The sequence below is a fragment of the Agelaius tricolor genome, unplaced genomic scaffold (genome assembly GCF_023055355.1).
Source record: "Agelaius tricolor isolate 1412-34295 unplaced genomic scaffold, bAgeTri1.0.p SCAF_107, whole genome shotgun sequence".
NCBI lineage: Eukaryota > Metazoa > Chordata > Aves > Passeriformes > Icteridae > Agelaius > Agelaius tricolor.
This window is the reverse complement of record NW_027269367.1, coordinates 350,192-366,838: the sequence shown is the minus strand read 5'-3', so window position 1 is coordinate 366,838 and position 16,647 is coordinate 350,192. Positions and strand designations below refer to the sequence as shown.

The following is a 16,647-nucleotide window of genomic DNA, read 5'->3' as shown; positions in this document are numbered from 1 at the left end:
CCATTTTTTTCTGGGTTTTTTCCCCATTTTCCCCCATTTTTTCTGGGTTTTTTCCCCCATCTTTTCCCCATTTTTTCTGGGGTTTTTTCCCCATTTTCTCCCATTTTTTCTGGGGTTTTTTCCCCATTTTTTCCCCATTTTTTCTGGGGTTTTTTCCCCTATTTTTCTGGTTTTTTTCCCCCATCTTTTCCCATTTTTTCTGGGTTTTTCCCCAATTTTTCTGGTTTTTTTCCCAATTTTCCCCCAATTTTCCCCCATTTTTTCTGGGTTTTTTCCCCCATTTTTCCCCATTTTTCCCGGTTTTTTCCCCATTTTTCCCCCATTTTTTCCCCCCCATCTCACCTGCTCAGACCCTCCCGTGCTCAGTGTTCTGGGGAGGCTCTGGGGCACCCTCCCGCCCTTTTTTTCTGGGGTTTTTCCTCCATTTTCCCCCATTTTTTCTGGGTTTTTTTCCCCATTTTTTCTGGGTTTTTTTCCCCCATTTTTCTGGGGTTTTTTCCCCATTTTTTCCCCATTTATTCCCCATTTTTTGTGGGTTTTTTTCCCCATTTTTTCTGGGTTTTTACCCCATTTTTCCCCATTTTTTCTGGGTTTTTTTCCCCATTTTTTCTGGGTTTTTTTCCCCATTTTTTCTGCATATTTTTTCCTTTTTTTCCCCCATTTTTTTCCCATTTATTCCCATTTTCCCCCCATTTTTTGTGGGTTTCTTTCCCCATTTATTCCCCATTTTTTCCCCATTTTCCCCCATTTTTTCTGGGTTTTTTTCCCCATTTTTTCTGGGGTTTTTTCCCACTTTTTTCTGCTTATATTCTCCATTTTTTCTGGATTTTTTCTGGGGTTTCCCCCCCATTTTTTCTGGTTTTTTTCCCCATTTTTTCTGCTTATTTCCCCATTTTTTCTGGGTTTTTTTCCCCATTTATTCCCATTTTCCCCCCATATTTTCTCCATTTCCCCCCCATTTTCTCTGGTTTTTTTCCCCCATTTTCCCCCATTTTTCCCCCATTTTTCCCTCATTTTTCCCGGGGTTTTTTCCCAATTTTTCCCACATTTTTTCTGGGTTTTTTCCCCATTTTTCCCCACAATTTTCCCCCATTTTCCCCCATTTTTTCCTGGGTTTTTTACCCCATTTATCCCCCATTTTTTCTGGGTTTTTACCCCATTTTTCCCCATTTATTCCCCATTTTTTCTGGGTTTCATCCCCATTTTTTGTGGGTTTTTTTTCCAATTTTCCCCCATTTATTCCCCCCCGTCTCACCTGCTCAGACCCTGCCGTGCTCGGCGTTCTGGGGGAGGCTCCGGGGCACCTTCCGCCCTTTTTTTCTGGGGTTTTCCCCCATTTTTTTCTGGGTTTTTTTCCCCATTTTTTCTGCATATTTTTTCCTTTTTTTCCCCCATTTTTTTCCCATTTATTCCCCATTTTCCCCCATTTTTTGTGGGTTTCTTTCCCCATTTATTCCCCATTTTTTCCCCATTTTTCCCCATTTTTTCTGGGTTTTTTTCCCCATTTTCCCCCCATTTTTCCCCCATATTTTCTCCATTTTTCCCAGGTTTTTCCCCATTTTTTCTGGGTTTTTTCCCCCCCGTCTCACCTGCTCAGACCCTGCCGTGCTCGGCGTTCTGGGGCAGGCTCTGGGGCACCCTCCCGCCCTTTTTTCTGGGTTTCTCCCCCATTTTTTCTGCTTATTTTCCCAATTTTTCTGGGTTTTTTCCCCATTTTCCCCCCATTTTTCCCCCATTTTTCCCTCATTTTTCCCAGGGTTTTTTCCCAATTTTTCCCCCATTTTTCTGGGTTTTTTTCCCAATTTATTCCCCATTTTTCCCCATATTTTCTCCATTTCCCCCCCATTTTCTCTGTTTTTTTTCCCCATTTTCCCCCCATTTTTCCCTCATTTTTTCTGGGTTTTTTTCCCCATTTTTTCTGCTTATTTCCCCATTTTTTCTGGGTTTTTTTCCCAATTTATTCCCCATTTTTCCCCATATTTTCTCCATTTCCCCCCCATTTTCTCTGGTTTTTTTCCCCCATTTTCCCCCCATTTTTCCCCATTTTTTCTGGGTTTTTTTCCCCATTTTTTCTGCTTATTTCCCCCATTTTTTCTGGGTTTTTTTCCCCATTTATTCCCCATTTTTCCCCCATATTTTCTCCATTTCCCCCCCATTTTCTCTGGTTTTTTTCCCCATTTTTCCCTCATTTTTCCCGGGGTTTTTACCCAATTTTTCCCCCATTTTTTCTGGGTTTTTTCCCCCACATTTCACCTGCGTAGACCCTGCCGTGCTCGGCGTTCTGGGGCAGGCTCCGGGGCACCCTCCCGCCCAGGTGTCCATTTACCCCCATTTTCCCCATTTTCCCCCCAATTTTTGTGGGTTTTTCCCCCATTTTTCCCGGGTTTTTTCCCCCATTTTCCCCCCATTTTTTCTGGGTTTTTTTCCCAATTTTCCCCCATTTTTTCTGGGTTTTTTCCCCATTTATTCCCCATTTTTTCCCCATTTTTTCTGCTCATTTTCCCCATTTTCCCCCATTTTTTCTGGGTTTTTTCCCCAATTTTCCCCCATTTTTCCCGAGGTTTTTTCCCCATTTTTTCTGGGTTTTTTCCCCCCCATCTCACCTGCGTAGACCCTGCCGTGCTCGGCGTTCTGGGGCAGGCTCCGGGGCACCCTCCCACCCAGGCCCCGGCCCCGGCGGTAGAAGAGCTCGAGCAGGGGGTGGCGCTCCCCGAAAATCCCCGTGGCCGCAGGGACAGCGTCACCAGGCGCCCGCCCCGGACACCTGCGGGGCACAAAGAAACCAAAAAAACCCAAAAAGATTCCCAGGAAATCCCCAAAATCCCGAAATTCACGGAAAAATCCCCGAGATTCTACCCCAAGTCCGTGAAATTCTACCAAAATCCCGAAATTCACGGAAAAATCCCGAGATTCTACCCCAAATCCATGAAATTCTACCCAAAATCCCGAAATTCACGGAAAAATCCCCACGATTCTACCCCAAATCCGTGAAATTCTACACAAAAAATCTCCCAAAATTCTACCCAAAAAGCCCCTCGATTCTACCCAAAATCCATGAAATTCTACATAAAATCCCCAAAGTTCTACCGCAAAAAATCCCCAAAATTCTACCCAAAAAATCCACAAAGTTCTACCCAAAAAATCCCAAAATTCTACCCCAAAATCCCCACAATTTTACCCCAAAAAATCCCAAAGTTCTACCCCAAAATCCACAAAATTCTACCCCAAAATTCTACCCAAAATCCCCCACAGTTTCTACCCCAAAAAATCTCCACAATTCTACCCAAAATCCCCAAGTTCTACCCAAAAAGCCCAAAATTCTACCCAAAAATCCCCACAATTCTACCCAAAAAGCACCAAAATTCTACCCAAAAATCCCCAAAGTTCTACCCCAAAAAATCCATGAATTTCTACCCCAAAATCCACAAAGTTCTACCCAAAATTCTACCCAAAATCCCCCAAAGTTCTACCCAAAAATCCCCACAACTCTACCCCAAAAAATCCCCAAAATTCTACCCAAAATCACAAAATTCTACCCTAAAATCCCAAAGTTTTACACAAAAATCCCCAAAATTCTACCCCAAAAAATCCCCAAAGTTGTCCCCCAAAATCTACGAAATTCTACCCCAAAATCCCCAACGTTCTACCCCAAAATCCCCAAAGTTCTACCCAAAAATCACTAAAAGTTCTACCCCAAATCCCCGAAGTTCTACCCCAAAATTCTACCCAAAATCCCCACAATTCTACCCCAAAATCCCCACAATTCTACCCCCAAATCCCCACAATTCTACCAAAAATCCCCAAAATTCTACCCAAAAATCCCACCAAAATCCCCACAATTCTACCCAAAAATCCCCACAATTCTACCCCAAAATCCACAAAATTCCCAGAAAAATCCCCAAAGTTTTACACAAAAATCCCCAAAATTCTACCCCAAAATCCATGAAATTCTACCCAAAAATCCCCCAAAATTCTACCCAAAATCCCCAAAGTTCCACCCAAAATCCACGAAATTCTACCCAAAAAATCCCCAAAGTTCTACCCCAAAAAATCTCCACAATTCTACCCAAAAAGCCCCAAAATTCTACCCTAAAATCCCCCAAAGTTTTACACAAAAATCCCCACAATTCTACCCAAAAATCTACCAAAATTCTACCCAAAATCCCACCAAAAATCCCCCAAGTTCTACCCAAAAATCCACAAAATTCTACCCTAAAATCCCCAAAGTTCTACCCAAAAATCCCCAAAATTCTACCCCAAAATCCCCAGAGTTCCACCCAAAATCCATGAAATTCTACCCAAAAAATCCCCAAAGTTCTACCCCAAAAAATCTCCACAATTCTACCCCAAATCCCCAAGTTCTACCCAAAAAGCCCCAAAATTCTACCCAAAAATCCCCACAATTCTACCAAAAAGCACCAAAATTCTACCAAAAATCCCCAATGTTCTACCCCAAAAATCCATGAAATTCTACCCCAAGTTCTACCCAAAATCCCCACAATTCTACCCTAAAATCCCAAAGTTCTACCCTAAAATCCCACAATTCTACCCAAAAAATCCCCAAAATCCCCAAAGTTCTACCCCAAAATTCTACCCAAAAATCCCCACAATTCTACCCAAAAAGCCCCAAAATTCTACCAAAAAAATCCCCAAAATTCTACCCCAAAAATCCCCGAAGTTCCACCAAAATCCCCAATTCTGGTTCCCAAACCTAAAACCCCAATTTTTGACCCAAAACCCCGATCCCAAATCCCAATTCCAATTTTTGAGACCCCCAAATCCCAAAATTTGGACCCCAAAATCCCGAATTTTTGACCCAAAATCCCGAATTTTTGACCCAAAATTTGGGTTTTTCCTCACGGGTTTCCTGTTGGCCTCCAGCAGCAGCCGCTGCATCCCAAACCCCAAACCCCAAAATGCCAAACTTTTGACCCAAAATCCCAAATTTTTGACCCAAAATCCCGAATTTTTGACTCAAATCCCAAATTTTTGACCCAAAATCCCGAGTTTTTGACCAAAATCCCGAGTTTTTGCCCCAAAATTTGGGTTTTCCTCACGGGTTTGCCGTTGGCCTCCAGCAGCAGCCGCTGCATCCCAAACCCAAATTCCAAACCCCAAACCCCAAAATCCCAAACCCCAAAATCCCGAATTTTTGACCAAAACCCCAAATTTTTGACCAAAATCCCGAATTTTTGCCCAAAATCCCGAATTTTTGCCCCAAAATTTGGGTTTTCCTCACGGGTTTCCCGTTGGCCTCCAGCAGCAGCCGCTGCATCCCAAACCCCAAACCCCAAAATGCCAAACTTTTGACCCAAAATCCCAAATTTTTGACCCAAAATCCCGAATTTTTGACCCAAAATCCCGAATTTTTGACCAAAATCCCGCGTTTTTGCCCCAAAATTTGGTTTTTCCTCACGGGTTTGCCGTTGGCCTCCAGCAGCAGCCGCTGCATCCCAAACCCCAAATTCCAAACCCCAAAACCCAAAATCCCAAATCTCAAAATTTGGACCCCAAAATCCCAAATTTTTGACCCAAAATCCTGAATTTTTGACCCAAAATTTGGTTTTTCCTCACGGGTTTGGGGTGGATCCGCTGGATCCCAAACCCCAAAATCCTGAATTTTTGACCCAAAATCCCAAATTTTTGACCCAAAATCCCAAAATTTGGACCCCAAAATCCCAAATTTTTGCCCAAAATCCCGAGTTTAGACCCAAAATTTGGGTTTTTCCTCACGGGTTTGCCGTTGGCCTCCAGCAGCAGCTGCTAGATCCCAAACCCCAAATTCCAAACCCCAAACCCCAAAATCCCAAATCTCAAAATTTGGACCCCAAAATCCCAAATTTTTGACCCAAAATCCTGAATTTTTGACCTAAATTTTGGTTTTTCCTCACGGGTTTGGGGTGGATCCGCTGGATCCCAAACCCCAAAATCCTGAATTTTTGACCCAAAATCCCGAATTTTTGACCAAAATCCCAAATTTTTGACCAAAATCCCGAATTTTTGCCCAAAATCCCGAGTTTTTGCCCCAAAATTTGGTTTTTCCTCACGGGTTTGCCGTTGGCCTCCAGCAGCAGCTGCTGGATCCCAAACCCCAAATTCCAAACCCCAAACCCCAAAATCCCAAACCCCAAAATCCCGAATTTTTGACTCAAAATCCCGAATTTTTGCCCAAAATCCCGAATTTTTGCCCCAAAATTTGGGTTTTCCTCACGGGTTTGCCGTTGGCCTCCAGCAGCAGCCGCTCGGCCTGGGCCTTGCTCAGCGGGTACGGCTCCGAGTGCCGCGTGGGGTACGGAGAATCCTCGTCCCCCCTGCGCCCCAAAAACGCCAAAATTCACCCCAAAATCCCCAAAAATAAAATAAACAAAAAAACCCCAAAAAATCCCCAAAATTTGGGCGAAATTCTGCCCTAAAAAGGGCGAAAATCGCTCCAGAAACGCCCAAAATCGCAGCCTGGGACGCCTGAAATTTGGGATTTGGGGGGGGTCCAAAAATGCCCCAAAATCACCCCAAAATTTAGGGGATCCCAAATTCCCCAAATTTCCAGAAATTCCCCAAAAATTCCGCTCAAAAAGGGCCAAAATCGCTCCAGAAAGGCCCAAAATCCAACCCTAAAATTCCAATTTTTCTGGGGATTTGGGGGCTCCAAAATCCCTCAAAATCCCCCCAAAATTTAGGGGATCCCAAATTCCCAAAATTCATAAAAAATCCCCAAAATTTTGGTGAAATTCTGTCCAAAAAGGGCAAAAAATTGCAAAATCCCCCACCCTAAAATTCCCCATTTTGGGGGTTCCAAAATCCCCCAAAATCACCCCAAAAATTGGGAAATCCCAAAATTGCCAAAAATCCCTCAAAATTCTGATAAAAAAATCCCCAAAATCCCAAAAATTCATCAAAATGCTCCAAAATTCCCCAAAATTTAAAAAAAAAAAATCCCCAAAATTCCCCAAAAATAATTTTAAAAACCCCCAAAAATTAAAAAAAATCCCCCAAATTTCCCCCCAAAAAATCCCTAAAAAATTCCCCCAAAATTTCCCCATTTTTTCCCATTTTTGGAGCCTTTTTTTCCCATTTTTGGAGCCTTTTTTCCCCCATTTTTGGGGCGTTTTTTTCCCATTTTTGGAGCGGTTTTTTTCCCATTTTTGGGGCATTTTTTCCCATTTTTGGAGCATTTTTTTCCCAGTTTTGGGCCGTTTTCCCCATTTTTGGGGTGTTTTTTTCCCATTTTTAGGCCATTTTCCCCATTTTTAGGGCAGTTTTTGGGTTTTCAGGGATGCTGAGTCCATTTTTGGGGCTTTTTCCCCATTTTGGGGCAGTTTTCCCCATTTTTTGGAGCCTTTTTTCCCCATTTTTGGGGTGGTTTTTCCCATTTTTGGGGCATTTTTCCCCATTTTTGGGGCTTTTTTTTTGGGTTTTCAGGGGTGCTGAGTCCATTTTTTGGGGCATTTTTTCCCATTTTTGGGGCATTTTTCCCCATTTTTGGGGTGGTTTTTCCCATTTTTGGGCATTTTTCCCCATTTTTGGGGCAGTTTTTCCCATTTTTGGGCCATTTTTCCCCATTTTTGGAGCATTTTTTCCCATTTTTGGAGCGCTTTTTTCCCATTTTTGGAGCGTTTTTTTTCCCATTTTTGGGGCATTTTTTTCCCATTTATGGAGCATTTTTCCCCATTTTTGGAGCCTTTTTTCCCATTTTTGGGGTATTTTTTTTGGGTTTCAGGGGTGCTGAGTCCATTTTTGGGGTGGTTTTTTCCCATTTTTGGGGCGTTTTTTGGGTTTTCAGGGGTGCTGAGTCCATTTCTGGGGTGGTTTTTTCCCATTTTTGGGCTGTTTTTCCCCGTTTTTGGGCCGTTTCTCGGGGTTTTGGGGGCGTACCTGACGAAGGGGTCCCCGCGGGTGTTGGGCCCCACAACCTCCATGCTGCTGGTGAAGATCAGCACCGGCACCCCCCGCGGCCTGGCAGGCCCGGATCACGTTCTTGGTGCCTGAAACGCACCAAAAGCACCCCAAAATTACCCCAAAAATAGCCCCAAAATATCCCCAAAATAGCCCAAAATATCCTGAAATTACCCCCAAAATTACCCAAAAATAGCCCCAAAATAGCCCCAAAATATCCTGAAATTATCCCAAAATTATCTCCAAAATATCCCAAAAATACCCTGAAATTATCCCTAAAAATATCCTGGAATTATCCCCAAAATATCCTGGAATGATCCCAAAAAATATCCTGGATTTATCCCAAAAATATCCTGGATTTATCCCAAAAATATCGTGAAATTATCCCAAAAAAATCCTGAAATTATCCCCAAAAAATATCCTGAAATTATCCCCAAAATTACCCCAAAAATAGCCCCAAAATATCCCCAAAATATTCTGGAATTATCCCAAAAATCCCCCCCAAAAATCCCCCAAAAATCCCCCCCAAAAATCGCCCCAAATCCCCCCGGCCTGGCAGGCCCGGATCACGTTCTTGGTGCCTGAAACGCCCCAAAAGCACCCCAAAATTACCCCAAAAATAGCCCCAAAATAGCCCCAAAATATCCCCAAAATATCCTGAAATTATACCCAAAATATCCCCGGAATTATCCCCAAAATATGCTGGAATTATCCCCAAAATATCCTGATATTATCCCCAAAAAATATCCTGAAATTATCCCAAAATTACCCCAAAATTAACCCAAAAATAGCCCCAAAATATCCTGAAATTATCCCAAAAATATCCCCGGAATTATCCCAAAAATCGCCCCAAAAATCGCCCCAAATCCCCCCGGCCTGGCAGGCCCGGATCACATTCTTGGTGCCTGAAACGCACCAAAATCACCCCAAAATTAGCCCAAAAATAGCCCAAAATAGCCCCAAAATAGCCCCAAAATAGCCTGAAATTATCCCCAGAATATCCTGAAATTATCCCCAAAATATCCCGAAATTATCCCCAAAATATCCCCAGAATTAACCCCAAAATATCCCAAAATTATCCAAAATATCCCCAGAATTAACCCCAAAATATCCTGGAATTATCCAAAAATATCCCGAAATTATCCCCCAAAAATATCCAGAAATTATCCCCAAAATATCCTGAAATTATTCCCAAAAATATCCCCAGAATTAACCCCAAAATATCCTGGAATTATCCAAAAATCCCCCCCAAAATCGCCCCAAAATATCCCCAAAAATAGCCCCAAAATATCCTGAAATTATCCCAAAAATATCCTGGAATGATCCCAAAAAATATCCTGAAATTATCCCCAAAATATCCCGGAATTGTCCCCAAAATATCCCCGGAATTATCCCAAAAAATATCCTGAAATTATCCCAAAATTACCCCAAAAATATCCCCAAAATATCCTGAAATTATGCCCAAAAAATATCCTGAAATTACCCCAAAATTACCCCAAAAGTAGCCCCAAAATAGCCCCAAAATATCCCCAAAAATAGCCCAAAAATATCCCTGGAATTATCCCCAAAATATCCTGGAATTATCCCCAAAATATCCTGAAATTATCCCCAAAATATGCTGAAATTATCCCCAAAATATCCTGATATTATCCCCAAAAAATATCCTGAAATTATCCCAAAATTACCCCAAAATTAACCCAAAAATAGCCCCAAAATATCCTGAAATTATCCCAAAAATATCCCCGGAATTATCCAAAAATCGCCCCAAAAATCGCCCCAAATCCCCCCGGCCTGGCAGGCCCGGATCACGTTCTTGGTGCCTGAAACGCACCAAAATCACCCCAAAATTACCCCAAAATTACCCCAAAAATAGCCCCAAAATAGCCCCAAAATATCCTGAAATTATGCCCAAAAAATATCCTGAAATTACCCAAAATTACCCCAAAAGTAGCCCCAAAATAGCCCCAAAATATCCCCAAAAATAGCCCAAAAATAGCCCCAAAATATCCCTGGAATTATCCCAAAAATATCCTGAAATTACCCCAAAATTACCCCAAAAATAGCCCCAAAATATCCTGAAATTATTTCCAAAATATCCCCGGAATTATCCCCAAAATATCCTGAAATTATCCCCAAAATATGCTGAAATTATCCCCAAAATATCCTGATATTATCCCCAAAAAATATCCTGAAATTATCCCAAAATTACCCCAAAATTAACCCAAAAATAGCCCCAAAATATCCTGAAATTATCCCAAAAATATCCCCGGAATTATCCCAAAAATCGCCCCAAAAATCGCCCCAAATCCCCCCGGCCTGGCAGGCCCGGATCACGTTCTTGGTGCCTGAAACGCACCAAAATCACCCCAAAATTAGCCCAAAAATAGCCCCAAAATAGCCCCAAAATAGCCCCAAAATAGCCTGAAATTATCCCCAGAATATCCTGAAATTATCCCAAAAATATCGTGAAATTATCCCCCAAAAATATCCTGAAATTACCCCAAAATTACCCCAAAAATCCCCCCAAAATATCCTGAAATTATTTCCAAAATATCCCCGGAATTATCCCCAAAAATATCCTGGATTTATCCCAAAAATATCCTGGAATTATCCCAAAAATATCCTGAAATTACCCCAAAATTACCCCAAAAGTAGCCCCAAGATAGCCCCAAAAATAGCCCAAAAATATCCTGAAAATATCCCCAAAATCACCCCAAAATTAGCCTGAAAATATCCCAAAAATAGCCCCAAAATATCCCCAAAATATCCTGAAATCATCCCCAAAATTAGCCCAAAAATAGCCCCAAAATAGCCCCAAAATATCCTGAAATTATCCCCAAAATTACCCCAAAAATAGCCCCAAATATCCTGAAATTATCCCCAAAATTACCCCAAAAATAGCCCCAAAATAGCCCCCAAATATCCTGAAATTATCCCCAAAATTACCCCAAAAATATCCCCAAAATATCCTGAAATTATCCCAAAAATATTTTGAAATTATCCCCAAAATACCCTGGAATGATCCCAAAAAATATCCTGAAATTATCCCCAAAAATATCCCAAAATATCCCCAGAATTAACCCCAAAATATCCTGGAATTACCCCAAAAAAATCCCGAAATTATCTTAAAATTCCCCCAAAAATATCCCCAAAAAATCCTGAAATTACCCCAAAATTACCTTAAAATTATCCCCCGAAAAAATCCCAAAATTATCCCCAAAAAGTCCCCCCAAAAGAGCCCCAGTTTATCCCAGTTTATCCCAGTTTGTCCCAGTTTGTTCCCAGTCCCTCCCAGTTCCCTCCCAGTTTATCCCAGTCCCTCCCAGTATATCCCAGTTTGTTCCAGTTTGCTCCCAGTCCATCCCAGTTTATCCCAGTATGTCCCAGTTTACCCAGTTTGTTCCCAGTATATCCCAGTTTATCCCAGTATACCCCAGTCCCTCCCAGTCCCTCCCAGTTTACCCAGTCTGTTCCCAGTATGTCCCAGTCCGTTCCCAGTCCCTCCCAGTATATCCCAGTCCCTCCCAGTTTGTTCCCAGTTTGTTCCCAGTTTATCCCAGTATGTCCCAGTTTACCCAGTTTGCTCCCAGTCCCTCCCAGTCCATCCCAGTTTACCCAGTACGTTCCCAGTTTACCCAGTATGTCCCAGTTTACCCAGTATATTCCCAGTCCCTCCCAGTATATCCCAGTATCTCCCAGTTTACCCAGTTTGTTCCCAGTCCCTCCCAGTTTATCCCAGTCCTCCCAGTCCCTCCCAGTATATCCCAGTCCATCCCAGTCCCTCCCAGTTTACCCAGTACGTTCCCAGTATGTCCCAGTCCGTTCCCAGTCCCTCCCAGTCCATCCCAGTTTACCCAGTACGTTCCCAGTTTATCCCAGTATATCCCAGTCCCTCCCAGTTTATCCAGTACCTCCCAGTTTACCCAGTATATCCCAGTTTACCCAGTTTGTTCCCAGTTTGTTCCCAGTTTGCTCCCAGTCCCTCCCAGTCCCTCCCAGTATATCCCAGTCCCTCCCAGTTTACCCAGTCTGTTCCCAGTTTACCCAGTTTGCTCCCAGTTTGTTCCCAGTATATCCCAGTATATCCCAGTTTACCCAGTCCGTTCCCAGTCCCTCCCAGTATATCCCAGTTTACCCAGTCCGTTCCCAGTTTATCCCAGTATGTCCCAGTTTACCCAGTTTGCTCCCAGTCCCTCCCAGTCCATCCCAGTTTGCTCCCAGTCCATCCCAGTTTGCTCCCAGTTTATCCCAGTCCCTCCCAGTTTATCCCAGTCCCTCCCAGTTTGTTCCCAGTCCCTCCCAGTCCCTCCCAGTCCCTCCCAGTATATCCCAGTCCATCCCAGTTTACCCAGGCCGTTCCCAGTCCATCCCAGTTCATCCCAGTTTACCCAGTATATCCCAGTATCTCCCAGTATGTCCCAGTTTGTTCCCAGTTTGTTCCCAGTTTGTTCCCAGTCCATCCCAGTTTACCCAGTACATTGACCCTGGCCACGGCCTCGGGGCTGCAGCGCCCCCAGACGTCCACGAGGGCGGCGCTGTGGAAAACGGCGTCAGCTCCGGCCAGGGCGGCCCCGAGAGCCCCAAAATCGGCGACGTCGCCCCGGAACAGCCGGACCCGGGGGCCTGGGAGCCAAAATCGGCGAAATTCAACCCAAAATTAAAAAATATCAGCCCAAAATTACCCAAAACCAGCGGAATTTAACCCAAAAATCCCCTCAAGTTTACACAAATCTGCCCCAAAATCAGTGACGTCGCCCCAGAACAGCCGGACCCGGGAGCCTGGAGGGGGTAAAATAACCCAAAATCGGTGAAATTCACCCCAAAATTAAAAAATGTCAGCCCAAAATTACCCAAAACCAGCGGAATTTAACCCAAAATCAGCCCCAAATTCACACAAATCCGCCCCCAAATTGGCGACGTCGCCCCGGAACAGCCGGACCCGAGAGCCTGGAGGGGGTAAAAAACCCAAAATCGGGGAAATTCAACCCAAAATAAACAAAATTGAACCCAAAATTTCAAAATTAAACCCAAACTTTAAAAAAAAAACCCAAAAAATTTACTCAAAACCAGTGGAATTTAACCCAAAAATCCCCTCAAGTTTACACAAATCTGCCCCAAAATCGCCCTGGGACAGATGGACCCGGGAGCCTGGGGAGCCAAAATTGACAAAATTGAACCCAAAATTTCAAAATGTCAGCCCAAAATGAACAAAATTGAACCCAAAATTAAGAAAAAAGGAACAAAAATCAGCCCAAAATTAACAAAAATCAGCCCAAAATCAGCCCCAAATTCACACAAATCTGCCCCAAAATCGGCGACATTGCCCCGGGACAGCCGGACCCGGGGGCCTGGAGGGGGTAAAAAACCCAAAATTGGTGAAATTCAACCCAAAATTAACAAAATGTCAGCCCAAAGTTACCCAAAAGCAGCGGAATTGAACCCAAAAATGGCCTCAAATTTACAGAAATCCGCCCCAAAATCGTCCTGGGACAGACGGACCCGGGGGCCTGGGGAGCCAAAATTGACAAAATTGAACCCAAAATTTCAAAATGTCAGCCCAAAATTAACAAAATTTAACCCAAAATTTCAAAAAAATCACCCCAAAATTACCCAAAACCAGCAGAATTTAACCCAAAAATCCCCTCAAGTTTACACAAATCCACCCCAAAATGGCCCCGGAACAGCCGGACCCGGGGGCCTGAGGAGCCAAAATCGGCGAAATTCAACCCAAAATTAAAAAATGTCAGCCCAAAGTTACCCAAAAGCAGCGGAATTTAACCCAAAAATGGCCTTGAATTTACACAAATCCACCCCAAAATCGCCCTGGGACAGACGGACCTGAGAGCCTGGGGGGGGCAAAATTGACAAAATTGAACCCAGAATTTAAAGATATCACCCCAAAATTAACAAAATTGAACCCAAAATTAAGAAAATTTAACCCAAAATTAAGAAAAAAGGAACAAAAATCAGCCCCAAATTAACCAAAATCAGCCCAAAATCGGCCCCAAATTCACACAAATCTGCCCCAAAATCGCCCTGGAACAGCCGGACCCGGGGCCCTGGGGGGCCAAAATTGGCAAAATTCACCCCAAAATTTAAAAATGTCAGCCCAAAATTACCCAAAACCAGCGGAATTTAACCCAAAAATGGCCTCGAATTTACACAAATCCACCCCAAAATCGGCGACGTCGCCCCGGAACAGACGGACCTGGGGGCCTGGGGAGCCAAAATTACCCAAAATTGGTGAAATTCAACCCAAAATTAAAAAATGTCACCCCAAAGTTACCCAAAAGCAGCGGAATTTAACCCAAAATCAGCCCCAAATTCACACAAATCCACCCCAAAATCGGCGACGTCGCCCCGGAACAGACGGACCCGAGAGCCTGGAGGGGGTAAAATAACCCAAAATCGGGGAAATTCAACCCAAAATAAACAAAATTGAACCCAAAATTTCAAAATTAAACCCAAAATTTAAAAAAAAAACCCAAAAAATTTACTCAAAACCAGTGGAATTTAACCCAAAAATCCCCTCAAGTTTACACAAATCTGCCCCAAAATCGCCCTGGGACAGACGGACCCGGGAGCCTGGGGAGCCAAAATTGACAAAATTGAACCCAAAATTTCAAAATGTCAGCCCAAAATGAACAAAATTGAACCCAAAATTAAGAAAATTTAACCCAAAATTAAGAAAAAAGGAACAAAAATCAGCCCAAAATGAACAAAAATCAGCCCAAAATCAGCCCCAAATTCACACAAATCTGCCCCAAAATCGCCCTGGGACAGCCGGACCTGAGAGCCTGGAGGGGTAAAAAACCCAAAATTGGTGAAATTCAACCCAAAATTAACAAAATTGAACCCAAAATTTAAAAATTACCACAAAATTGACAAAATTGAACCCAAAATTCAAAAATATCACCCTAAAATTATCAAAATTGAACCCAAAATTTACAAAACTCACCCCAAAATTTACAAAATTGAATCCAAATTTTAAAAATATCACCCCAAAATTGAACCCAAAATTTCAAAAAAATCACCCCAAAATTGACAAAATTGAACCCAAAATTTAAAAAAATCATCCCAAAATTAACAAAATGGAACCCAAAAAATCACCCCAAAATTTTAAAATATCACCAAAAAGAACAAAATTGAACCCAAAATTTAAAATAATCACCCTAAAATTAACAAAAATGAACCCAAAATTTAAAAATATCACCCCAAAATTGAGAAAATTTAACCCAAAATTTTAAAAAATCACCCCAAAATTATCAAAATTGAACCCAAAATTAACAAAATGGAACCCAAAAAATCACCCCAAAATTGAACCCAAAATTTCAAAAAATCACCCCAAAATTGACAAAATTGGACCCAAAAATTCAAAATATCACCCCAAAATTAACAAAATAGAACCCAAAAAATCACCCCAAAATTGACAAAATTGCACCCAAAATTTAAAAATATCACCCCAAAATTATCAAAATTGAACCCAAAATTTAAAAATTACCACAAAAATGACAAAATTTAACCCAAAAATTCAAAAAATCACCCCAAAATTTACAAAATTGACCCAAAATTTAAAAATATCAACCTAAAATTTACAGAATTGAACCCAAAATTCAAAAATATCACCCCAAAAAAGACAAAATTTAACCCAAAATTTAAAATAATCAACCTAAAATTTACAAAATTGAACCCAAAATTTAAAAATATCATCCCAAAATTGAACCCAAAATTTAAAAAAATCACCCCAAAATTAACAAAATTGACCCAAAATTTAAAATTATCATCCCAAAATTGACAAAATTTAACCCAAAATTTTAAAAACTCACCCCAAAATTAACAAAATGGAACCCAAAATTTAAAAATATCACCCCAAAATTATCGAAATTGCACCCAAAATTTAAAAAATCACCCCAAAATTGAACCCAAAATTTAAATTCATCACCCCAAAATCAACAAAATTGAAACCAAAATTTAAAATAATCACCCCAAAATTAACAAAATTGACCCAAAATTTAAAATAATCACCCCAAAATTAACAAAATTTTAAAAAAGGAACAAAAATCCCCCCCAAAATCATCAAAATTTACCCAAAATTAACAAAATTCATGGAAATTTACCCCAAATTACCTCAAAATTACCCAAAAATGAACAAAAATCACCCTAAAATCATCCAAATTTCCCCAAAATTAACAAAAATCACCTCAAATTTATCAAAATGAACACAAAATCAGCCAAAATCCCCCAAATTTACCCCAAAATCTGTGGAATTTTTGGGGTGAAATTTGGGGATTTTGGGAAAATTTGGGGGGGGATTTTGGGGTGAATTTGGGCGGTTTTGGGGCAGAGTTTTGGGGGAATTTTGGGTGAATTTTTGGGGTGAATTTCAGGAATTTTGGGTGAATTTTTGGGCTGAATTTGGGAGATTTTGGGGTGAATTTTTGGGCTGAATTTGGGGGATTTTGGGCTGAATTTGGGTGAATTTTTGGGGTGAATTTGGGGGATTTTGGGGTGAATTTGGGGGATTTTGGGGTGAATTTGGGTGAATTTGGGGGATTTTGGGGTGGATTTTTGGGCTGAATTTGGGGGATTTTGGGGTAATTTTGGGGTGAATTTTTGGGGTGAAATTCAGGAATTTTGGAGCAATTTTTGGGCTGAATTTGGGGGATTTTGGGCTGAATTTGGGGGATTTCAGGGTGGATTTTTGGGGTTAAATTCGGGAATTTTGGGGTGAATTCAGGGAATTTTTGGAGTAAT

At 41.8% G+C, this 16,647-nt stretch overlaps 1 protein-coding gene across 1 annotated transcript in view; it reads right to left on the bottom strand.

Moving 5' to 3' along the window:
• Positions 1–2,439: 2,439 nt before the first annotated feature.
• The window catches only part of LOC139586214 (uncharacterized), a 30,070-nt gene continuing 15,862 nt past the window's right edge, over positions 2,440–16,647 (bottom strand). Inside the window, 6 exon segments of the mRNA XM_071419447.1 lie at positions 2,440–2,723; positions 2,726–2,764; positions 6,214–6,311; positions 7,873–7,946; positions 7,948–7,982; positions 12,364–12,516. Of these exon segments, the coding sequence (XP_071275548.1) occupies positions 2,464–2,723; positions 2,726–2,764; positions 6,214–6,311; positions 7,873–7,946; positions 7,948–7,982; positions 12,364–12,516 (659 nt within the window). The 3' untranslated portion in view covers positions 2,440–2,463.